We start from the raw sequence: 25,195 nt of genomic DNA, 5'->3' as shown, positions 1-25,195 counted from the left end.
CCTTAATTTGTAGGAGGAGCCGGGGCTGCATAAAGCCTGCCCTCCGATCTTCCACTCCTGTCACCTGTTTCTCTTGTGTCCCACCCATCCATTCCCTTTCTTTTCTTTTACTTTTCATTTACTTGTTACTTGGGTATGCCCCCTTTAGACATACTGACCACGTGACTACGGCACACCCCAGGTCACTTTTCAGTTTAAAAAAATAGAAGGACAATCCTGCGAACCACCAATTCCTAGATGCTAAAATGTAAATAAAATTACCTAAAGCTGCTAGCGTTACACATGTCACATATATCGTGCAAAGACAATTATAAATATATATACGCTGCGCTAAAAGGTATGTACAGTCGGGTCCATAAATATTGGGACATCCACACAATTCTAATCTTATTGGCTCTATACACCATCACAATGGATTTGAAATGAAACAAACAAGATGTGCTTTAACTGCAGACTTTCAGCTTTAATTTGAGGGTATTTATATCCAAATCAGGTGAACGGTGTAGGAATTACAACGGTTTGTATATGTGCCTCCCACTTTTTAAGGGACCAAAAGTAATGGGACAGATTAACAATCATCCATCAAACTTTCACTTTTTAATACTTGGTTGCAAATCCTTTGCAGTCAATTACAGCCTGAAGTCTGGAACGCATAGACATCACCAGACGCTGGGTTACATCCCTGGTGATGCTCTGCCAGGCCTCTACTGCAACTGTCTTCAGTTCCTGCTTGTTCTTGGGGCATTTTCCCTTCAGTTTTGTCTTCAGCAAATTAAATGCATGCTCAATCGGATTCAGGTCAGGTGATTGACTTGGCCATTGCATAACATTCCACTTCTTTCCCTTAAAAAAAGTCTTTGGTTGCTTTCGCAGTATGCTGCGGGTCATTGTCCATCTGCACTGTGAAGCACCATCCAATGAGTTCTGAAGCATTTTGCTGAATATGAGCAGATAATATTGCCCGAAACACTTCAGAATTCATCCTGCTGCTTTTGTCAGCAGTCACATCATCAATAAATACAATAGAACCAGTTCCATTGGCAGCCATACATGCTCATGCCATGACACTACCACCACCATGCTTCACTGATGATGTGGCATGCTTTGGATAATGAGCAGTTCCTTTCCTTCTCCATACTCTTCTCTTCCCATCACTCTGGTACAAGTTGATCTTGGTCTCATCTGTCCATAGGATGTTGTTCCAGAACTGTGAAGACTTTTTTATATAATCTGGCCTTCCTGTTTTTGAGGCTCACCAATGGTTCACATCTTGTGGTGAACCCTCTGTATTCACTCTGGTGAAGTCTTCTCTTGATTGTTGACTTTGACACACATACACCTACCTCCTGGAGAGTGTTCTTCATCTGGCCAACTGTTGTGAAGGGTGTTTTCTTCACCAGGGAAAGAATACTTCGGTCATTCGTGGTCTTCCGGGTCTTTTGGTGTTGCTGAGCTCACCGGTGCATTCTTTATTTTTAAGGATGTTCCAAACAGTTGATTTGGCCACACTTAATATTTTTGCTATATCTCTGATGGGTTTGTTTTGTTTTTTCAGCCTAATGATGGCTTGCTTCACTGATAGTGACAGCTCTTTGGATCTCATATTGAGAGTTGACAGCAACAGATTCCAAATGCAAATAGCACACTTGAAATGAACTCTGGACCTTTTATCTGCTCCTTGTAAATGGGATAATGAGGGAATAACACACACCTGGCCATGGAACAGCTGAGCAGCCAATTGTCCCATTACTTTTGGTCCCTTAAAAAGTGGGAGGCACATATAACTGTTGTCATTCCTACAAAGCTGAAAGTCTGCAGTTAAAGCACATCTTATTCATTTCATTTCAAATCCATTGTGGTGGTGTATAGAGCCAAAAAGATTAGAATTGTGTAGATGTCCCAATATTTATGGACCTGATTTTACAGTTTCCAATTTCACTCCTCACCTTTCTCTTGCAGTCTATAAGACACTCCAAGTACAAATATTTTTATTTTGTTGGCCATGTATGGTAGCTATGTCATCCCTCACTGGCCAGTTAAGACAGTCAAAGAAAGACCCAGCACCCGGAAGAAGCTGGGAGCCAGTTCTGGTAAGGGAACTCGTAGACATTGGAGGGGATGTGTAATTGCATTGGCGCACATTGTGGTAACCTGAACATTACTACAAAAAGATACTGGGAACGGTCCCAACACTTGTGTGCACCTGTCAGTGGGTGTGCTGGAGTACTATTCAGAATGAATGTCAAAAAATAGTGCATGCATAATTTTTTTTAAAGCATATCACACTATAAATTAGGTTAGTACATTGCTGCGCGCTGTGCTGCACGTCTGCTGGCTGTTGAGTTGGGGTGCCATTCAGAAAGAAAAAAAATACTGCATGCGTCATTTTTTGGCGGTGGACCACAATGCATGTATAGATAATAAGGCTCAATTTACACCTATGCAAGCGCGTGACGTTATGTGCATGTTTTTGCATTATTTTGCACATTTTCCTATGTCGCGTTTAGGGCAGCCTGATCATTTTAATGGGCTGCCCTACGTGTTAAAATGACACAAAAGTGCCTAACCCTTTTGTTAATTCACACCGCACCAAAACACGTGATATTTTTGCACGGTTCCATTGAGAATGAATGGCGGCACCACGCACCTGCAAAAGAGATGCGTTTTTTTGTGTATTGTGGGAACGCATGCGATTTTGCACAAATTCCTGCAATGCACAAATGTAAACCAACTGCAATGTCGTGCGATGGCTGAACCGCCACAAATCGCACAAACAATTTGAGTCAGACATTTAATATTGTTTTTTTTTTTTTTTTTACTGAATTTACATATAACCTCCATGAGATGTATTTCGTGTAGGCGTACAGTGCACATGGTAACACTATTTGGCCAGATCTAGCTGCTGAGCACAGTTTGGGAAGCCCTGCTGCACTTCATTGTCTCCTGCCATCAATCAGGCTGCTTCACATAAACAACGCATCTGTCTACACTTAGCTTGTACTTTATATAACATGGAAATCATTAGCAAGTCGTATTTTTTTCTCTCCTTGCGAAGGGAATTTTGTGTTGAATGAAAAGCTCTGCGTCACTAAGGGCTCCTCTGCAGGGGGCTGGATCACTGTCCTGGGGGAATGAGGCTGGAGAGAAGTGGAGACAAACTATTCTGCTGGAAGCAGTGAGGGGCAGCCTGCAGGGTGACACAGGACAGACCTGGGAGAAGCAGAGCATATTCCAGAGAGCAGGAAAAGGGGGGCGGAGAAAGGGGAAAGTGAGGGAGAGAGAGGGGAAAGTGAGGGAGAGAGAGGGATAAACAGGAAGTCTGGGGAAGAAATGGATAGAGAGAAATAGTGATGGAGTGAGAGTGGAAGAGATAAGAGGGAAAGGAGAGCGGGCACAGAAAGTTACAGACAGGGATGAATACAGACAGAACAAAGGATGGGACATTTCCTTTGCTGATCCCTACCACTTCGCCTCATTATATCCTGCAAATTACCTCAATCCACTCCTAGAGAGAAACCTGCATTCCGCTGGCTGACATCTGCATTGAGGATTTACAAGACAGCCCTTCATCATACAGCCTTCCCAACCTAGGAACCTGCAACACTGATCCGGGACCCACCATGCGTGTTCTGCGCTGCACTGAAAGCTGAAGACGTCCCAGCACTAATAAACCGGTTGAGCTGTCCCTTTAAACTCTCATTGTCGCTTTAACCTGGCATTATCCATTTAACCTGGTATTGTCCCTGTAACCTGGCATTTCCCCTTTAACCTAGCATTTCTCTGTTAACCTGGTAGCATCCCTTTGCTTTTGAACCGGGCATTTTACTTTTAATTTGGCCATACCTTTTTAACTTTGCATTGTCCCTTTAAATTGGCATTGCCTCTTTAACCTGTCATCGCCCCTTTAACTTAGCATTGTCCATTAAACTTGGCATTACCCCATTAACCTAGCTTTGTCCTTTTAACCTGGCATTACAGCTGCCAAATTCTATACTTTAGTAATAAGAAGGCACAGACATGCCCCTTATAGCTCAACTGTGTTTATGCTTGTCAGGGCTTTCTTTGTCTTTTGGGCAGGATGGAGCTGGCTGGGGCCAGATGATCCAATGGGAAGATAGTGGAAGGCGTTATCGGCTCCTGAATTCTGGCCAAGAGTACCAGCCAGCAGGTGAAAGTGCTGGAGGAACTCGAGTTTTGCTGGATGGAAGTCGTGGAAGCGGTGTGGATCTTCGCCGCCAGGCACCCACATTGCCTCGAACTGGATCGCAGACAGTGAGGGGAAACACTCGTCATCCATTTGGCTTTGGACAGGTGCCAGATAATTGGCGAGGTGGGAGCGAAACATCGAGCACATTGGGTCGCTTTGGTGAAACGTCGAGCACGTCGAGTCGCTTTGTACCTTCCGCAGGGACTGGTGGTGGAGGGGGGAGTAGAATACGGCAAACTTACTCCCACAATTCGGTAGGGCCTCCATTTTTACCAAGACCTCAGCCTCCTTTTGTAGCGCAACCTGATTTTTACCCCCAAGGCTATGAAGAAACTTATAGCTATTCTAGGAGTGGGGGAGGTGGAGGTGGTGGAGGTGGAGGTGGAGGTGGTGGAGGTGGTTATGTCGCACAGCCACCTTGGGGAGGAGGCTATGAAGATTTCTATGAGGAACCAAATCCACCATATGCCCAACCGCCTTATTTTGGGGTCCCCCCTAACTTACCTCCTCAGCAACCAGCAGTTGCCAATCCCGTTGTGCCACAGGATGGACTTGACCGCCGTTTTTCCCATAGCCTCTTTCGAGGTAGTGATATTCCAGCAGAAAGTGATCCAGTGCGACCAGGTGTAGGAACCGGGGCTGGTGAAGCAGCAATCCCACCATATGGAGGAGTGAGTCACGGTGAAGGAGGTTACTATGGAGCACAGCGACCAGATGTTTTCCAACCTCAGAGCCGGGTAGCCAGTGCTCCAAACAGTGGAAGTGAATCACAAGGAGGACAACAAGCAAGAGTCAGCGCTGGGAATGTTTTTCGTGGCGGTCAGAGTGGGAGAGGTGAGTTTAAACACACATTTCCATATAGCAAGCATAAATTGTGTGTCTTGTTAACTTGCTGCACATTTTCACTGGCAAGTTATACTTGAAGTTCTAGTCTAGAGCAAAGTTGCAGTGGTGAGTCTACAGCAAGAGCTATGCAAATTGCAGTGACCCCTGTGGCGGGATGACTATTGCACAACATAACTGAACCAGAACTTGCAGCAGACTTCCAGAATGTTTGCAAAGAAAGTTGATCTGGAGTCATGCAATGCAGACCTACTGCAATAGTGCAACAAACTTGTGAAGCCTGGCACATCTAGCAATAAGCTAGCAAGTCATTTTCAAACTTGCAGCTCAACTGCTGGCTATCTGGGTTACTGTAACCACACACATTACTGTTACATAAACTTGGACCCTATGTGGAAGGTCCAATTGTTTCCTCTAGTAGAGGAAAAAATGTTGTTCCCTGAGATTATAAAAAGATTAACACAGCCATATTGTAGGCTGTACTTGAGGTAAAATGTATACAGAACATGCAATGTATTCATTTTGTTATGTCCCTGCAATCTTGGAACTAGGTTTAGTGCTCCTAGTAGCCTTATATTCTAATACAAATGTTCTAGTAGTATGTTACCAGGTGTTTAAGTAAAAGATATTTTCTTTTTCAGGACTTCCTGATTTGGTGCCTGATCCAAGTTATGTTCAGGCTGCAACTTATGTCCAGCGTGCTCATTTATATTCACTACGCTGTGCCGCTGAGGAGCGCTGTCTCTCTAGGTATGTACTTCTAAAACACAGCTTCCTCTAGAACAGCCTTTCTCAACCTTTTTACCCCAGAGGAAACCCTTGAAATAATTCTCAGGTCTCAAGGAACTACTGCTAAAATTAATTCATCAGGTATCAGTGGGAAGATTGTCCCTTACATTGGTGGCCATTGGGAATAATATCCTTTACATTGATGAGCATTGGAAAGAATGCTCTTAACATTGGTGGCCATTGGGTAGAATGCCCCCCCTACATTGGTTGGTAGTGGGAAGAATGACCCCCTTACATTGGTGGTCAGTATGCCACCCTTCCCGACAGCTAAAAAGATCACTGGTGTCATGCCTCTGGTTCTACCTAGTGGCATTGGACTCAGAGCTATGTAGGCACCATCAAAGGTCAGTCAGCTACAGCTCAAGGAAGCCCAAGCAACCTCTGGAAGGACCCTAGGGTTCTAGGGGACCCTGGTTAAGAATGACTACTCTAGAAAATTAATTTATCCCATAAATGAATTTACATCTAACACTTCCACTGCTTCTTGCCCCTTCATATACTAACATAGAAGAATCTTCCCTTTTTCTTAACAGTAGGACCCTTCTCTTGTTGTTATTACTTTATTCACATATAATGGTGTCCACAAAGTGCCATGTTATCTTTATCTACAACTTTCTTTATAAGATTTAACCTGTAGGTTGTGCAACAGTTGAATTTAAAATTGCTTCTCAGCCTGGTAAGAGTTAGGGGATACAGGAACCGAAAGCATCTGAGAAACTGTGGTTATACTGGAGATTTTCAGCCTAGTGAGCTAATATCTACAGTATGTGCCTCATACCTCCCTATGGCCATTTTTTACTGGATTCGTGGGCTGTATACTTCCAGGGATTAAAGAATTTAGAAAGAAAGTGAAATTGGGTCCTTGCGCAAGGATGACATGCAAATTTGTAAAGAGATCCATATTAAAAAAAGAAAAAAATAGGCAAATTGTACTTTAAGCAGATTATGTTGCTGCAGGTTGCCTCCATCCAAATAATGTTTTAGATAGCATATACCCTACTTGTTTTTATCTGGTATATTTAGTCTGTTAATTTAAATATATTGCTAAACATTGCATAGGGTAAAAATCCACTTTGTGTGCACCAAACACCTTTGCAAACCCAGATATTACCTTTTGAAAATAGCAGTGACACCATCACACTGCTGTACATAGCCTGTGCAGAGAGTAGAGCTGTAGGAGGGACCCAGCAGACTACATCTAACCACAGGCTGCCTACAGAAAATTACATAAGGAGGTGAATACAAGACCTCTCACTCTGGACAAGGAGAAAGAGCAGAAGTGACTGGTCTTTATTTCAGGAAGCTCCTGCACAGAAGCAAATTGTATTTAGACAATATTTGCTTATCCCTGAGTTCAGCTTTAAAGTGTTACTAAACCCAGGACCCTGTATTCACTATATCTGGTCTCCCACAGTACACGAACATGGAAATGCAATTGTTTTAGTAAATATAAACAGCTAAATAACTTTTCTCATCAGCAGTATATAGCAGTCTTGTGACTTCTATCAGTGTCTGGTTAAAGCTTGTAGGAGGAGTTTTCATTCTGCTCTGACTGTCCTATCAGGATGCAGGACGCCTGACCCTCTGTCTGGACAGTGCTGATTGGCCCTGTGCTGTTCACATGCACTCTACCAAGAAAAAAAAAAAACTCTCTAGCAATACACAGCAAACTGAGCATGTGCAGCATGTCCCCTAGCCTCCGTTCTATCAGGAGATGATTTGGGGAAAGTGGAAGAAGGGGAGAAACAGAGAAGACTGGATCAAACAGTCTTTTTACACAATGCGGAGAATTAACCCCTCAGGTTCCACAGTGAGTATAACAAGCATACTTTACTGCATATACAGACAGATTTTACTGTTGTGGGTTTAGTAACACTTTAAGTTTTTCTAATCTTTGTTTCTTGTGCGTAATTATTATTATTTTTTTATATAGACTGTGTAAGTAGAGTAGTAGTAGGGGGAGTAGATCTGCTGTCAGGTTTTTATTGCTATGTTTGGGAAGATTTTCCACTACTTTTTCTCTCCATGGCCGAAAAGGAAGTAAAATAGGGACACAGACAACAATAAAAATCGAATATAGGCTTTGACTTTTCTATGGTCTAATAATAAAGTTCTTTTATGACTGTCTCTGTTCCTGTAAAAAGGTTTCTCCCCCTTCTCTGGTGACACAACAGTGGAGAAAGGAGAAGTTCCCAAAGGTGACAAAGCAATAAAAACATGGCAGACATTCTACCTCTTTCTACTCTATCAAAAATTTTACAAACATGTTGGCTGGAATTCTGCCATAACGTTTTATTTGATCCATTTAACTAAGGCCCCTTTCACACTTGTATGACCTGAAAGTCATGCGACTTTGCTGCAATTTTCCACTACTTTGACGTGATTTTGCTGCAACTTTGCCGCGACTTGAAGCAATGCCTGTATAATCTTGAGGTCTTTGGACCTTACGTCACACCAAAGTAGTGCAGGGACTACTTTGAAGTCACTGCGACTTGAAGTTGCACAGATATGAATGGTACTCATTGGAAATCATGGGGTATGACTTGCCATGCGACTTTGTAGTCCCAAGTCACAGGACAAGTCGCACAAGTGTGAAAGGGGTCTGTTTTTAATTGGGATAAGTATTTTTTTATTCATTGAAAAATGATGGAAGAATACAACTGATAATGTAGATATTTCAGAAGCAAACTTGTGTAAACAGAGTCAACCTTTGACCAGGTTTAAAAAAATTTTGCTCTTTTGATTTTACAATAATGTTTTTTCCAACACGGGTTAAAGGCAGATCTCATAGAACATTTGGACCTCTTTCACACTGAGGCAGTTTTCAGGCATTTTAGCGCTAGAAATAGCAACTGTAAAGCGCCTGAAAACTGCCTCTCATTCATTGCAATGGGTGCTTTCACACACGAGCGGTGTGCTTGCGGGACATTAGAAAAAGTCCTGCAAGCAGCATCTTTGGGGCGGTTTGGGAGCGCTGTATACAGAACTCCCAAAATGCTCCTGCCCATTGCAATGAATGGGCAGCGCTTCCAAAGTACCGCAACACAGGAGTTTTTGACCCCTTTTTTGGGGATAAAAGCTCCCTACTAGTGGCCAAAAAGTGACACAAAAGTGACACTTAAACAGCGGTAAAGCGCCGCTGAAACAAGCAGCACTTTACCGCAAACGGCCAGCGCTTTCAGTGTGAAAGCAGCCTGAAACATGTTCCTTTAGGCTCGATTCACCTCAATTCCTTTAGGCTCCATTCATCTATGCATGTTGCTTTTGAGTGTTTCTGCAGTGCTTTTTGTTGTGCTTTCCACATTACACACAATTTGCGTTTTTTTTTTTTTTTTTTACACTGTATATAGCTGGTTGCAAAGGAGGGGGCCGGGTAGATGGCCGCTGCGTCCTTAACAACTGATGAGTCATCAGCTGTCAGTGGGCTTCCCCACTGAATGTAAAAAAAAAGAATTGCCAACTATAAAAAAATTGTGAAAAAAACTGAGTGAGGTCCCCCCAGGTCCATATCAGGCCCTTGGGTCTAGTATGGATTCGGAGGAGACCCCCCCCATGCTAAAATATTTTTAGAAAATATCCATCCGCCACAATCTATACCAGACCCTTATCCAAGCATGCAGCCTGGCAGGTCAGGAAAGGGAGGGGACAAGCGAGCGCCCCCCCTTCCTGAACCATACCAGACCGCATGCCCTCAACATGGGGGGGTGGGTTCTCTGCGCCCCCCACCCCAAAGCACCTTGCCCCCATGTTGATGGGGATAAGGGCCCCTTCCCGACAACCCTGGCTGGTGGTTGTGATTGTTGGGGTCTGTGGGCAGGGGGCTTATCAGAATCTAGGAGCCCCCTTTAACAAGGGGGCCCCCAGATTGTAGCCCTACCCATTCACCAAAAAAAAGTAGTGTAGTGTGACAAAAGACAGTTTTTGACAAGTCCTTTATTAAAAATGTTTTCTTCTTCCCCATTTTTTCCTCTGCCGGGCTTCTCCTTTTCCCGCTTCTTCTTCAAGTCTTCTTCATTCTCCAGTCTTCTTTGTCTGGTGTTCTTCCTCTGCCGCCGCTCCCGCCAATAACCCTCCTCCTCCGATGCCGCATCCCGCTGATCTGTCTGCATCGATTTCCAGCGTTGCATAGATAACCATGGGGCGTGGCCATCGGATGACGTTACCCGGAGACCCCATGCCCTCATGACGTGACAGACCCATCATGCCCTGGAAGATGAAGTCACAAGGGGGGCCTCCGGATAATATCATCCAATGGCCATGCCCCTTGGTTATCTAAGAAATGCTTGACATCGGCGCAGACAGATCAGCAGGATGCAGCATTGGAGGAGGGTTGTAGGCGGGAGCGGTGGTGGAGGAAGAACACCAGAAAGAATAAGACAGGAAGAAGAAGCGGGAGAAGAAGTCTAGAGGAGGAAGAAGCAGGGAAGGAGAAGACATTTTTAATAAAGGACTTGTCAAAAACTGTCTTCTATCACACTACACTACTTTTTTTTTTTGTGAATGGGTACAATGTACCCCATACTCCTTCACATGGGAGGAAGGCTGGGATCTGGGGGCCCCCTTGTTAAACCCCTTTGAATCCATACTAGACCCAAGGGCCTGGTATAGACCTGGGAGGGGACCCCACGCTGTTTTTTTTCCCAATTTTTTTTAGCCGGCAACTCTTCTTTTTTTAAATTCAGCTGTCAGCAGGGAAGCCCGCTGACAGATGATGACTCATCGGTTGTTAAGGAAGCGGCGGCCGGCTTCCTGGCCCTCTCCCTAGCGATCAGCTACATGCAGTGTAAAAGAAAAACGCAAATCGCAACAAAATTGCAGTAAAAATGCGGTACTTGCGTTTTGGATGCGGGTCCATTGAAGTCTTTTGCATGCAAAACGCTGCATTTTGCGAGAAAAAAAAGACCCCGATCCTTTCCAAAAATGCAGAGGCACAAAAATGCATTGATGTGAACGTGTTCCATAGGAACCCATGTTAAAAAAATTCCTGCATTTCTGCAAAATGCAAAATGCATAAAAAATGCATTAGTGTTAATCTAGCCCAAGGCTAGATTCACACCTATGCATTTTTAGGCTTGATTCACACCTATGCATTTTTAATGGTTTTTGCATTTTACAGATTTGCACTACAGAGCATGTTCCATAGGAAACCATGTTAAATGGACTGCAAAAAGCACTAAAAAGGCATAGGTGTGAATCAAGCCTTAGGGCCAGTTAAGACCACAAAAATATCCTCCAGATCCGTTCCAGATGCGTTTCTGCATGCACATTTTTAACGCTTTTTGATGCATTCCAGTGCATTTTTGATGCGTTTCCAGATGCATTCCAGATGCTTTTTTTCTTCTTTTTTTCACTGTACTGGGGTCCAGTGTTGTTGTTTTTTTTATGCTTTTTGATGCTTTTTAGTGTGTTCCAGTACAGTTCTGCGCAGGAAAAAAGCAGCATGTTGTACTTGTTTTTTCTGGAACTGAAAAGCACTGGAACGCACTGCGCTGGTATAACCCGTGCCATTAGAACCCATATAATCTACTTTCCATGCTTTTTTGATGCAGAAAAAAGCACTGCTCTGCATATGGTATGAACGAGCCCGAAGGTTTGGTTCACACCTATGCATTTTTTATTGCTTTTTGGTTTTTGCAGTGTTAAATGTTTTCCTATGGGACACGTTCACAACAATGCTTTTTTCAGCCGCTGCATTTTTGGAAAGGGTCGGGGACTTTTTTAAAAGTAAAACAATGTTTTTTTGGTTTATTATTATTTATTTATTTCAGGTACTTATATAGCGCCATCAATTTACGCAGCGCTTTACATATTCATTGTACATTCACATCAGTCCCCACCCTCAATCACAATTACAATCTAAGGTCCCTAACTCACATTCATACATACTAGAGACAATTTAGACAGGATCCAATTAACCTACCAGCATGTCTTTGGAGTGTGGGAGGAAACCTGAGTACCCGGAGGAAGCCCACGCAGGCACAGGGAGAACATGCAAACTCCAGGCAGGTAGTGTCGTGGTTGGAATTCGAACCTGCGACCCTTCTTACTGCTAGGTGAGAGTGCTACCCACTAGACCACTGTGCTTGCCCCATGCATGTTTTTTTGGTTCAAAAAGACTTCAGTGGAGAAGCTGCAGAAAAGCACGTAGTGCATTTTTGCCACGATTCACGTTTTTTAATCCGTCCAACAACAAATTGGGCAAAAAAAGAAAAGGATAAATAATGCAAAACGTATTAAAAAAACACGAAAGATGAATAAAAAGTGTGTGTGCATAAGCACAAAACAGACAGAACAAGCAGTGAATAGCAATAAAATACATTTATAGTATAGCATGGAAGGGTTAGAAACAGGAGGTGATGAAAATTTCCCCAAATTGGTTGCATACAGAATTTAAAAAGCAGCCCACGTGGTCAAATATTTATCTTCTTCCCTGTTTCAGCAATCTTTACTTTGCAGCCTGGCCCAGAGGAACACGTGTCCCTCCCTGCCTGGTCCTCTCCATTCTGCACATGTAAGCTGGGTCTCGTGCATTGTTATGGGAGAGCTCGTACTTATGGTGGCTTCCAGCACTCCGGCAAAGTACGGGCTTTCCTAGGATGAAGAGACTCCAGCAGGGATGAAAAACTGGCTCTGCGGCTCTACAGAGGGCTGTAACGTGAAGATAATTGGAAGGGAGACAAAGGAAAGAACTAGACAAGGTGGGTGGCATTTAAAGGATTAAAGATAGTATATTAAAGATTGCACTTTAAGATTTAATCTGAACTACATTTACTATTCTGTTTCTGTTATTGAGTTTCAGGCACGATTTATATCTATGCATGTTGCTTTTGAGCGTTTCTGCAGTGCTTTTTGAGGTACTTGCCGTGTTTTTGGACACGCATTTTTAACGTGATTTGCAATATTTTACACTGTATATAGCTGGTAGCTGGTTGCTAAGGAGGGGGCCGGGAAGCCGGCCGCCACATCCTTAACAACCGATGAGCCATCAGCTGTCAGCGGGCTTCCCCACTCACAGCTGAATATAAAAAAAAAGAATTGCCAGCTAAAAAAAAAATTGTGAAAAAAACAGCGTGGGGTCCCCGCCCCCAGGTCCATACCAGGCCCTTGGGTCCAGTATGGATTCGGTGGGGACCCCCCACGCCAAAATTGAAGAAAAAATGGTGTGGGGGTCCCCCCCAAAATCCATACCAGACCCTTTTCCGAGCATTCAGTCTGGCAGGTCAAAAAAGGGAGGGGACGAGTGAGGGCCCCCCTCCTAAACCATACCAGACTGCATGCCCTCAACATGAGGGGGGTGGGTGCTTTGAGGCCATGTTGATGGGGACAAGGGTCTCTTCCCGACAACCCTGGCCATTGGTTGTCGGGGTCTGTGGCGGGGGGCTTATCAGAATCTGGAAGCCCCCTTTAACAAGGGGGCCCTCAGATCCCAGCCTCCCCCCTATGTGAATGGGTATCGGGCACATTGTACCCCTACTCATTCACCAAAAAAAGTAGTCTAGTGTGACAAAAGACAATAGACAAGTCCTTTATTAAAAATGTATTTTTCTTCCCCGCTTCTTCCTCCTCCGGGCTTCTCCCGCTTCTTCCTCCGGTCTTCTCCATCTTCCTTCGGTCTTTTCCTTATCCCGCTTCTTCTTCCGGTCTTCTTCTTTCTCCTGTCTTCTTTGTCCGGTGTGCTTCTTCCCTCGCTGCCGCTCTCGCCGACGACCCTCCTCCGATGCTGTGTCCCGCTGATCTGTCCGATGATGTCAAGCATTTCCTAGATAACTATGGGGTGTGGCCATCAGATGACATCATCCGGAGACCCTGCCCCCTCGTGACATCATAGACCCATCATGCCCCGGTCGATGAAGTCACAAGAGGGCGGTGCCTTTGAATGACGTCATCCGATGACCACGCCCCATAGTTATCTAAGAAATACTTGACATCGGCGCAGACAGATCAGCGGGACGCAGCATCAGAGGAGGGTCGGCGGCGGGAGCGGCAGCAGAGGAAGAAGATCACCGGACAAGGAAGACAGGAGAAAGAAGAAGCAGGAGAAGGAAAAGACCGGAGGAAGGAAAAGCCCGGAGGAAGAAGCGGGGAAGAAGACATTTTTAATAAAGGACTTGTCAAAAACTGTCTATTGTCTTTTGTCACACTACACTAATATTTTTGGTGAATGGGTAGGGGTACAATGTACCTGATACCTATTCACATAGGGGGGGAGGCTGGGATCTGGGGGCCCCCTTGTTAAATAAGGGTCTGGTATGGATTTGGGGGGGATCCACACCATTTTTTTTTCAATTTTGGCGTGGGGGGGTGTTTCCTCCGAATCCATATTAGACCCAAGGGACTGGTATGGATCTGGGGGGGGACCCCACACTGTTTTTTTTCACGATTTTTTTTTAGCCGGCAATGCTTTTTTTTATATTCAACTGATGAGTCATCAGCTGTCAGCGGGGTTCCCTGCTGACTCATCGGTTGTTAAGGATGCGACGGCCAACCCTCTCCTTAGTGACCAGCTATAAAAAACTGCAAAACGCGAATCGTGGCAAAATCACGGTAAAAACGCAGTAAAAATGCGGTACTACTTTCGTTTTGGATGCGTGGCCTTTGAAGTCTATTACATGCAAAACATTGCATTTTGCGGGAAAAATTGTCCCCGACCCTTTCCAAAAACGCAGAAGCACAAAAAATGCATTGATGAACATATAGGAACCCATGTTAAAAAAATTTCCTGCATTTCTGCAAAATGCATCAAATAATGCATTAGTGTGAATCGAGCCTCACTCTTCTTCAGTTATCCAAAACATAAAAAGTCTGGGTTCAGACTTAATCTATGTTTGTATATGAAATGTACCTAGACCAAGTAAATGGGGAGCATTTTTACACGGGCCACATATAGCTCAGCAGCTTGTCCTAACACAATGCAACAAGAATAGCTATGATTATTATTTATGTCAGGATGTCAGCGTCCCGTCATATTATTTCAAATGGACCCCTCAGTGAAGAACTGTACTTGTTTTGTTTTTTTTGTTTTTTTTTTTTAATCTTTATTTATGAAAGACAGAGTATTACATTGCACAGCAACAAACTATAAAATACAGTTACTTCTTCTAGAGGTGATAACTCCAGGTAATACACTAATCTTTCCTCCTTTTCCTTTTTTGTTAATATATAAAGAAGAAAAATAGTAATGAAAATAAGAATAAAAATAAAATAATAATTAACAATTCAAATTCGAGATAAGGAATGTGCAACTGTTATAACTGTAGCTGGTATTGCAGTCTGTGGCTAAAACAGTTTGGTCAAGTGGTGATATAATGGGACCAGCGTGTCTCGGTAGCCAGATTATAAAGATAGGTCGAACATCTTACACCATTTCTTTCACACTTTTATTGATCAAATAGAGTGATGGGGTGTGGCGGGCGGGGATATGCGGGGGGGGCAGGGGGGCAACTAATGCCTCCATCTGACCGACTCCCACAGCCCCACCCCCCCCAAACCCCCCTCCACTAGAAATCCACACCATGTCGGCACAAAGATGCCAATACCCCTTACAGATCAGGGTATACCATGGTATTGGATCCTCAAAACCTACATATTCAGCCTGTCTGTCCATTTCTGTCTGTCGCTACAACTTCAGACACATTAGCTACCTTTAGACATTCAACTATAACCAGTTAAATCGTAACTTTCAATAAGTAAAAAAAAAGGTAAGAGAAAAAGAAGTTGGAAGTAAGAAAAGGAAAATGAGACATACCTGGGAACTCACGTCCGACTCCACCTCCCCTCCGATCTCCCCCAGCATCACTACAAGCTATAAAAGAAAAGACATGACTCTGCCCCATTCCCTCTTTTGGATATGTAACAAACTGTTGTTTTGGCACTTAAAGCAGAGTTCCCATTTAATTATCTTTAAGGCGTTCCTTCAAGGTCGGGTCAGCTAACTCAAGGAGGGCCACATCTAAACTAGAGGGTACATGACCAGGGTCGGAGGTATATGTTATCCAGGGTTGCCAAGTTGCTGTAAATCGGTCTCGGACTCCTCTACAAGTGGCGATCCACTCCTCTGCCTCTCGAATGTCACTCACTCTGCTCCTCCACTCCTCTCTGGAAGGAACTTGCAGGCGCCTCCAAAATATGGGAAGCAGCCGCTTTGCTGCATTGAGCAGATGAGGCAGGACACTTTTTTTGTAGTGGCCTGTTGGCATGGGAGGAATGTGTAGCAGGAAGTGAATCGGAGAGAGAGGTATGTCGATTCCCAGAATTTCCTTAATTTGGTTTTTAATGTCTTCCCAATACGGTTTGACTATGGGACATTCCCACCAAATATGTAAAAGGGTGCCTTTTTGACCACATCCCCTCCAACATAAGTCTGATACGGTTGGATATATTTTAGCCAGGTCTGCTGGCACCCGGTACCAACGCATCAAAATTTTGTAATTTGTTTGTTGCGTCTTAGAGTCTATTGAGCTGGTTCTAGTGAGTTGGTACAGGGAAGAAAGTTGAGCAGGAGTAAAAACAATATCAAGGTCTCGTTCCCAGGCCCTAACGTATGGGGGCTTCACTACAGGAGAAGCCGAGCTAAGCAATTGGTACAGTTCAGAGATCATGTGTGGAAGCGGTTCTTCTGTAACAAAAAGTTGCTCAAAAGGTGTAAGGGAAGAGATGTCTCTTATTGAGTCTCCCTGTGTTTTGAAAAAATGGTAGAGTTGTCTGTAACGCCAAAAATCCATAGGGAAGCTCCCCGACCGCTGTCTTAGGGTGTCTAGAGGAATTAATTTACCGTCTTGCATTAGTTTGCCACAACTGGCACTATTCTCATCTACCCAATGACCAAAAAAAGCCGCCCTATAGTATCTCTGAGCATCTGGGAAACTCAGCCCCCCTCTATCTCTATGACGACTCAGCAGCCTAAGTCCAATTCTCGGTTTCTTGTTATTCCAAACAAAAGTGGATATCAGGGTAGATAATTGAGCAAAGAAGCTTTTAGGTAGGGCCACAGGTATCATTGGCATATAGAACAACACCCTTGGGAGAACATTCATTTTAATAATATTGAGTCTTCCTATCCATGTAAAGGCTGTTCTAGTCCATTGGGTCAAGTCTTTTTTAATAGTGGTCATTAGGGAGGGGAAGTTAGTAGTAAATAAGGTTTCAAATCTATCAGTTAATTTTATACCTAAGTATTTTAGGGACGATTTAGTCCACGTAAATGGGAAGGCAGCTTGCAGCCGGTCAGTCAGGGATGGTGTCAGTTGAATAGGTAATATCTCTGATTTTGCGTAATTAATTTTAAAATTGGAGAGCGTCCCAAAGTGTTGGAGTTCTCGCATCAGGTTAGGCAAGGAAGTCAGGGGGTCTATGAGGTGGAATAGCACATCATCGGCATAAGCCGATAACTTATGCTCCACGTGTCCCACCGTGAGCCCTTTAATATCCACGTTTGCCCGAACAGTTCGTAAAAACGGTTCTAACACTAGGGCGAACAACAGCGGGGACAAGGGACACCCCTGCCTCGTGCCATTTCTGATCGGGAATCTCGGGGATAGACAGCCGTTTACTTTGACTTGGGCATTGGGGTCTGAGTACAAGGCCATAATCCATGCGAGCATATGGGTACGTAGACCCAAAGCCTCCAGTACAGTCCGCAGGTAAGTCCAGTCCACCCGATCGAAGGCTTTCTCCGCGTGGACAGGACCAAATAGGGGGGAGAGTCAGGGGAAGTTCATGCCCAGTGGATAAGGTGAAATGCTCTAATTGAATTGTCTCTAGCTTCCCTGCCAGTTATAAACCCCGTTTGATCTAGGTGAACTATTAATGGGATGAGGTGTTTCAGTCTGGTCGCAAGGATCTTAGCTAAAATTTTTATATCCACATTAAGAAGGGATATGGGTCTGTAGCTTTGGGGTATAGCAGGGTCTTTTCCCTCTTTAGGTATTACAGAAATATGGGCCAATAGGGCCTCGCTAGGGATAGCAGTACCATTTACTACAGAATTGAAATAACTACACATCGAGTCAGACAACAAGGATAGAAACATCCTATAGTATGCTTTGGTAAGTCCATCAGGGCCTGGGCTTTTCCCGTTAGGTAAGGAGGTCACCTTGGACTCTATTTCAGTGGCAGTAATGGGGGTTTCTAGCAAGGAACATTGTTCGTCTGTCAGTTTGGGAAGACCAGATTCAGTCAAATATGTTTTAATATCCTTCTTCCTGGCAGCTTGGGTTTCTGGGGTCTGGGATGAGTTTAGGCTATACAATGTAGTGTAATAGTCTCGAAATCCATCAGCTATTTGGGAAGGTCTGACCGTATGCTCCCCCGAGGGAAGCCGTAGCTGATGTACATACATGTGAGCACGTTTTTTCCGAAGAGCCCTAGCCAGCATACGGCCACATTTGTTGCCGTGTTCATAGTATTTATGCGACATATATCGCAATTGTCTATGTGCTTGTCGGTCTAGCAGTCGTGAGAACAGTCCCCTCAGTTCCGTCAGTGCTTTCAAGGCCTCTGTGTCACTATTTTGTTTATGTTTAAGTTCCGCTTGCTGCAATGCTTGAAGTACCCTGTCGAAATCTACCTGTCTAGCCTTCTTAAGCCTGGATCCCTGAGAGATCAGCTCTCCTCTTACCACTGCTTTATGGCCTTCCCATATAATTCCCTTACTCATCCCCTCTGTGTTATTTTCTTTAAAGTAATGGGATAAGACCTCTGTGACTCCAGATACCACAGCCGCATCATCCAACAGGGACTCATTTAAACGCCACGACCAAGCTCTGCGAGTACCTTGTGGCATTACCAGGGATGCCGTTACTGGGGCATGGTCAGAGAGCGTAATAGTCCCCATGGATGAGCTCTGCAGCCACTCCAGGGCTAGATGGTCTACGTAGATCATATCTATGCGGGTATAGGTGTCGTGCACTTTTGAGTAGTAACTATAATCCCTATCCACTGGGTGGAGGATTCGCCAACTGTCAAGTAATCGGTGAGTTTGTAAGGATTTACGGAAGTGTTTAAGAAAGGCGTTTGAATGGGAAGAACGCTTATGTGAAGTATCTATCTGGGGGTCTGGGCTAATGTTAAAGTCAACTCCCAGGATCAAAGGTCCCTCCCTGAATTCCGCCAAACCGTCAAGGCTATTGTCTAGGAAGGTGAGTTGGTTTGAGTTCGGGGCATATATCGTAGCAATAGTAAGTTTCTGCCCAGCCATAGTCCCTTTTAAAAAAACATATCTCCCCTGGGGGTCCACCTTACTGTCTAGGATCTGGATGGGGCAAGACTTGTGTATTGCAATTGCCGTACCTCTGGATTTTGCGACCGGCGAGTTACTTAGGAACCATTGATTATAATTGTGATTGGGCAATTTAGGTATGGAATGGGGATTAAAATGCGTTTCCTGTAACAGGATCACCTGAGCCCCTGAACATTTAAGTTCCCACCATAGTTTGCTGCGTTTACATGGGGAACAGAGACCACGTACATTATACGAGATTACCTTAAGTGATGTCATCAAAGATTCTCAAAGTAGTGAAATCTTGTTGTTTCCTAGAAGTGCAGAGTAGGAGGCGGAGCCGGAGGCAGTCCCAGTAGAGAGATATACAACAGAAAAGAATAAACAGGAAAAAAAGAAAAAAACAAGGTTAAAGAGAATAAGGCACACATAAAACACAAAGTGCATTGTTGTGAACATAGTTTTAACTTGAGATGTCTGGGGGTCAGGCATCAGGCTCCTCCCCACAAGGGAGAAGAACCCGAGGCCCACATCTATTTCCAAAAAAAGGAAAAAAATACCTAAGAAGGTATGGCCTATGGGGGGAACGTGGGCCATCACGAAAGGGGGAAGGGCGAGGGTCAGCCCCCGCCCACCGCCATCTCCTGAGCAATAAGTAACATACAGGGTATATTGAGTAGGGGGGGAGAACTGTCCCATAAGCAAAAAGAACCAAACAAGGAAAATTATATGCAGGGCTTTCAAAAACTATAGCCTGCCTGGGCATTTCCCAGACTATAATCTCCATAACCCCCCCCAGGGCAGCGCTTATGAGGGCAAAGTCTAGCTCATGAATGGGGGTGATGATCTTGATGGAATAGGGCCCAGGAACATATCATAAGCTTATAGCCATGTCTCAGCTTCCAACATCAGTCTTATTCGTTCGGGTGGATATGAGTTCCTGCGTGGGATAAAGTGGAGCCCTGTAGCGGAGGGAAAGATATTCCTCACAGGAATGTAGTAATCTAATCAGCAGTAAGGTGTTTTCAGCTAATGCCGAGGTGAAACCAGATCCATAGGGGAGGAAGACGTGGGGCGTCTGCGTTCCCGTCTGCGGCTCCTGCGGTTAACTGGGAGCCATGGTTGAGGAAGTATGTGGATGGTCTTGTGGGCCTCTCCAATCTGGAAAATCCACCTGTTCAAGACCCAAAGTCTCCAGGAAAAAAGGAAGGTCATCTTTAGTATGCAGCGTGACATTTTTCCCAGCTTTAGATGCTTGCAGGTAGAAAGGAAATCCCCACGGATAAGGCAAACCTGCTTTCTGAAGAGCTTCCAGTAGGGGTCTTAAAGCTCTGCGTTGCATAAGAGTGCGTCTTGAAATGTCCTGGTAAAAATACAGGTGTGCACCGTCGAAGTCAAAGTATTGCTTCCCACACATCTTCTGCATAATCCTATCTTTCAAGGTATATTTATGTAGCTTGCAGATGACATCCCCCGGATTATCCGCGTCTTGGGAGGGTGGTCTAAGGGCCCTGTGAGCACGGTCGATTTCAATCGGAGCCGTGGCAGACAGACCTAATTTTTCTCTGAATATATCTTCCAGCGTGGGCACAATGTCCATAGGAGCTGTAGCTTCTGGCAGACCGCATATGCGAATGTTCGCTCTCCTGCTGCGGTTTTCAAAATCATCTAATTGGCATAGCAATGCTTCAATTTTCTAGTCTTGGAGGCTGCATCTATCTTGTAACGCTGTGATAGCAGGCAACACTTCATGCATCCTCTGCTCTACAGTTTCCACCCTAGCCCCCAGGTGGTTAGTGTCAACCTTAAGCTTGGCTATGTCCTCCCTGAATGCTTTCTCCACTCTGGCAGTGAATCTCTCCAAGTCTTCCCTGGTGGGAAGGGACCAAATATGGCGCTTTATATCCCCTTCCCCTAAGAAATCAGCCATGTCAGGGTCCTGGTCATGGGAGGCAGAGGATCCCGGGGAGAGTGGAGGGGCTGTATCACTCACCAGCTTCGGAGAGGGGATCTGGGAGTCTCGCTGCTGCTGTTGTTGCTGTTGAGCTTGTGCCTTCTGTGCAGCTTTTGCAGCCTTAGTAGCTTTTGGCGTCGGAGCCGGCTCCATCTTGGAGGCCTCGTGTCCCGGCCCGCTGTTCAGGCCGAAGTATGTTTCCAGCTGCTCCTGCCTGGACCCCTCGGTTCTCGAGTGTTGGGACGGCGCTCTCCGTCCCTGAGACATAATCTCCGGTGTTCCGGAGTCAAACTTTGCCCTTTGTGCGGTGCCAAATGTAGCGGTGGACGAGGAGCTGAGGTGAGACACGCCCTCATTCCTCCATAGCCAGGCCACGCCCCCTACTGTACTTGTTTTAACAATGATTATCCAAGGAATCAATCCCCTGGTGCCCAACCTGTGGCCAAAGGGCCATATGCTTCCCTTTTGTACTTATGCTGCCCTAGGACCCCAGCAGTGGGGATAAGAACATTATCTTGTAAAGGGGTGATAGAGGTAATCTCTAACAGCCTCATGTAACATGTTGTCATTCTCTCAGTCTCTTCAACAGCATGCCTTCAGTCTCTATCAACTCCTGTAGTATGTCCACAGCAGGGCCGCCTCTACTATTCATTGGACCCTGGGCAAACATTTTCTTGCCCCCCCCCCCCACCTAAGAAATACAATAGATAGCAGCTAGACTTAAAATCAGTTTACTGCAGCAGATCAGGTAGTGATTGTGACTGGTTGCCAGAGGTTGCATCATTTCTGCTTGCTGGATGGTTGCTAGAGGTTGCTGCACATCATTGCTGCTCAATGATTGGTTGCTAGAGGTTACTGAACATCCTTAACGCTCATTGATTGGTTTCTAGAGGTTACTATAAACAAAGGGCAATCAGCGCAAACTCAAAACCTAAATAATATGCAAGCTGAACACTAAAGGTAACACCAACCTCCAAAATCAATCTAAAACAAAATAAGTGCAGCGTAAAATGTGAAAAATAATAAGTACATGCAGAGTCCAATGATTATGGAACAATACTATAATCTAAAGTCCATAAAATCCAATCTGAAAGCACACTCCTTCTGGGAACATACAGATAAAGCTCTTTCCACCCGATGTATAAGGAAAAGCAGATCAGTGTATGTGATTGCGCTTACCAGCTTCAGTGGACCCCTTAATTACAGGAGGTCAGAGACAGCGTGAATGAACCCAAGGAAAAACAGCTGGGCTAGTAGTCATCTGCTGGGGATACTCATCCAAAGGGCGGGGAATTCCGTCAGACACAGGGAGATCTGTATGTAAACTAGCAAGATGCTCAGCGGTGGTTTCCAGAGGAGAAATGAAAGTAAAAAGAATCTAAGACCGATCCGTCAATGTGTACTTCCAAAATTTATTTAAAGTTAATGCTGAGGTATATAATAATGAAGTTAAAAGGCACTTCACAGTGCCAAATGATAAAACAAAGATCGAGCTGGCTGGGCAGGAGACAGGCTGTTCGCGTCCGAACAGCTGTCGGCAAGAGATCGCAGCGGGTGACGTCGGTACTGTAGCTCCGCCCCCGTACGCGGTGTTACGTCACTTTGGACTTCGTCAGCAAGGGTAATGCCTTTTAACTTCATTATTATATACCTCAGCATTAAATTTAAATAAATTTTGGAAGTACACATTGACGGATCGCTCTTAGATTCTTTTTACTTTCATTTCTCCTCTGGAAACCACCGCTGAGCATCTTGCTAGTTTACATACGGATCTCCCTGTGTCTGATGGAATTCCCCGTCCTTTGGATGAATATCCCCAGCAGATGACTACTAGCCCAGGTGTTTTTCCTTGGGTTCATTCACGCTGTCTCTGACCCCCTGTAATTAAGGGGTCCACCAAAGCTGGTAAGCGCAATCACATACACTGATCTGCTTTTCCTTATACATCGGGTGGAAAGAGCTTTATATGGATGTTCCCAGAAGGAGTGTGCTTTCAGATTGGATTTTATGGACTTTAGATTATAGTATTGTTCCATAATCATTGGACTCTGCATGTACTTATTATTTTTCACATTTTGCGCTGCACTTATTTTGTTCTAGAGGTTACTGCACATCATTATTGCTCACTGATGGGTTGCTAGAGGTTACTGCAGATCATTACTGTTCACTGATTGCTTGCTAGAGGTTACTGCACATAATTATCTCTGCATCAAACAGTGAGGCATTGTTATATGCCAGGATTTTTGGAGTGCACTATATGCAGAATGCAGGGTTGAGGAGTGCACTATATGCAGAGTGCAGGGTTGAGGAGTGCACTACATGCAGAGTGCAGGATTGAGGAGTGCACTATATGCAGTGTGCAGGGTTGAGGAGTGCACTATATGCAGATTGCAGGGTTAAGGGATGCGCTATGTGAAGAGTGCAGGGTTGAGGGGTCCTCTATGTGCAGAGTACAGGGTTAAGGGGTGCGCTACGTGAAGAGTGCAGGGTTGAGGGGTCCTCTAGATGCAGAGGGCAGGGTTGAGGGGTCCTCTATGTGCAATTCCACTTCTTATTGCTCATCAGTGCCGCTTTTCAATGCTCACCAATGCCATCTATCAGTGCCACCTATCGGTGCTTCTCAAAGGGGCCTATCAGTGCTCATTAATGCTGCCTATCAGTGCCCATCAGTGCCACCTCTGAGCTGAGAGCGTCTCTCTCATACAGCTCAGAGCCTGCACTGACAGTTCCCCCTCGCTCCTCAGTTCCCCCTCCCTCCCCTCTCCCCCTGTGTGCACCGTAGGGAGTGTGAATGATCAAATTCAGCTCTGGGCTTCACACTTCCCGTGGTGCACACAGGAGAAGAGGGGCAAGAGGGGAATGAGCAGATCAGCTCTCTCCTCTCCCATCCGTGCAAGTGAGGAGGGAGGGGGAACTGTCAGTGCAGGCTCTGGGCTCTATGAGAGAGACGCTCTCAATTCAGAGCCCTCTGGTCAGCAACCCCGCTGGGTGCCGGAACACCAGGGCCGGTCGCAAGTGCAACACCAGGGCCAGAACACCAGGGCCGGTCGCAAGTGCAACCTTTGTGACCCAGGTAGTTCCGCCACTGCACCAGGTCAGTCTGTCACTATTATAATCCCCCCCATGTCAGTCTGTCCCCTAGTATAATTCCCCCCCAGGTCAGTCTGTTCCTCAGTATAATCCCCCCAGGTCAGTCAGACTGACCTATATGGATCACACTGGGGTACATACTGACGTGGGGGGACTATACTGGGTTACAGACTGACCTGGGAAATGGGAGGACTGTACTAGGGAACAGACTGACTTGGGGGGGATTATATTAGGGGACATACTGTACGATTACACTGTGCATAAAAACAATCTAACCCCCCACCCAGATCAGCCTGTCACAATGTGCAACCCCCCCCCAGATCAACGAAACAGTGTGCAACTCCCCCCCCCAGATCAGCAAGTCACAGTGTGCAACCCCCCCAGATCAGCAAGCCACAGTGTGCAAACCCCCCCCCCCCAGATCAGCAAGTCACAGTGTGCAACCCCCCCAGATTAGCAAGTCACAGTGTGCAACCCCCCCAGTTTAGCAAGTCACAGTGCGCAACCCCCCCCCCAGATCAGCAAGCCCCAGTAAGCACAGTCACAACCTCCCCTCCCCCAGATCAGCAAGTCAGTGTGCATAACCACAATCCCCCCCAAGATCAGGCTGCCACAGTGTGCACAATCACTCCCCCATTCATCCATTACACACAGTACCTAAGCGGCATGTGGAATTTCTTTTCTCCCGGGCTTTTGCAAGTGCAGTTAGAATGGCATCATTGCCCCACCCCCCATGTCGATCCCACCCACAGACAGTCACGGTCTACTCCTGGAGAGCAGCAGGATCTGTGTATGACTGGAAGGGAAGTCACACGATTATGTTGTGACAAGAAGCATAACAGGACGTCCGTGCAGGCTGCTGGCTTCACGAGGAGCTTGTGCCTGTGGACATTCCCTGCCCCCTCCCTTGTCTGCTCTCATGTAGAGCAGAGAGGGTTCTGAACGGCCGCTGACAAAGCAGAGTGACCAGCGCAGGTTGCGGAACTCCGGCTTAAAAAAAAAAACCTAGTGGGCAGCAGCGTGGGTTTCAGTGCAGCTGCTTTGGGCCCCCAACAACGATTGGGCCCAGGGCAGCTGCCCCGTTTGCCCCACATTA

General features: G+C 45.4%; 1 protein-coding gene and 1 long non-coding RNA gene across 3 annotated transcripts in view; one reads left to right on the top strand and one right to left on the bottom strand.

Annotated features, from left to right (window-relative positions):
* Positions 1 to 22,311, bottom strand: part of LOC141131607 (uncharacterized) — a 74,593-nt gene extending 52,282 nt beyond the window's left edge. Inside the window, exon 1 of the long non-coding RNA XR_012242792.1 lies at positions 22,189 to 22,311. This is a non-coding gene — a long non-coding RNA (uncharacterized lncRNA). The remainder of the gene's footprint in view (positions 1 to 22,188) is intronic.
* The window catches only part of LOXL1 (lysyl oxidase like 1), a 58,369-nt gene continuing 36,233 nt past the window's right edge, over positions 3,060 to 25,195 (top strand). Inside the window, exons 1-2 of one of the 2 annotated variants that reach the window (XM_073619075.1) lie at positions 3,060 to 5,041; positions 5,692 to 5,800. In XM_073619075.1, the coding sequence (XP_073475176.1) occupies positions 4,018 to 5,041; positions 5,692 to 5,800 (1,133 nt within the window). In that variant the 5' untranslated portion in view covers positions 3,060 to 4,017. Of the gene's footprint in view, positions 5,042 to 5,691; positions 5,801 to 22,895; positions 22,915 to 25,195 lie in introns of those variants that run through there. The other variant, XM_073619076.1, reaches the window with a different exon arrangement.

The sequence above is a fragment of the Aquarana catesbeiana genome, linkage group LG03, assembly GCF_042186555.1.
Source record: "Aquarana catesbeiana isolate 2022-GZ linkage group LG03, ASM4218655v1, whole genome shotgun sequence".
In the NCBI taxonomy this organism is placed as follows: domain Eukaryota; kingdom Metazoa; phylum Chordata; class Amphibia; order Anura; family Ranidae; genus Aquarana; species Aquarana catesbeiana.
Note: the sequence above shows the minus strand (reverse complement) of the source record. Positions and strands in the feature narration are given on the sequence as shown.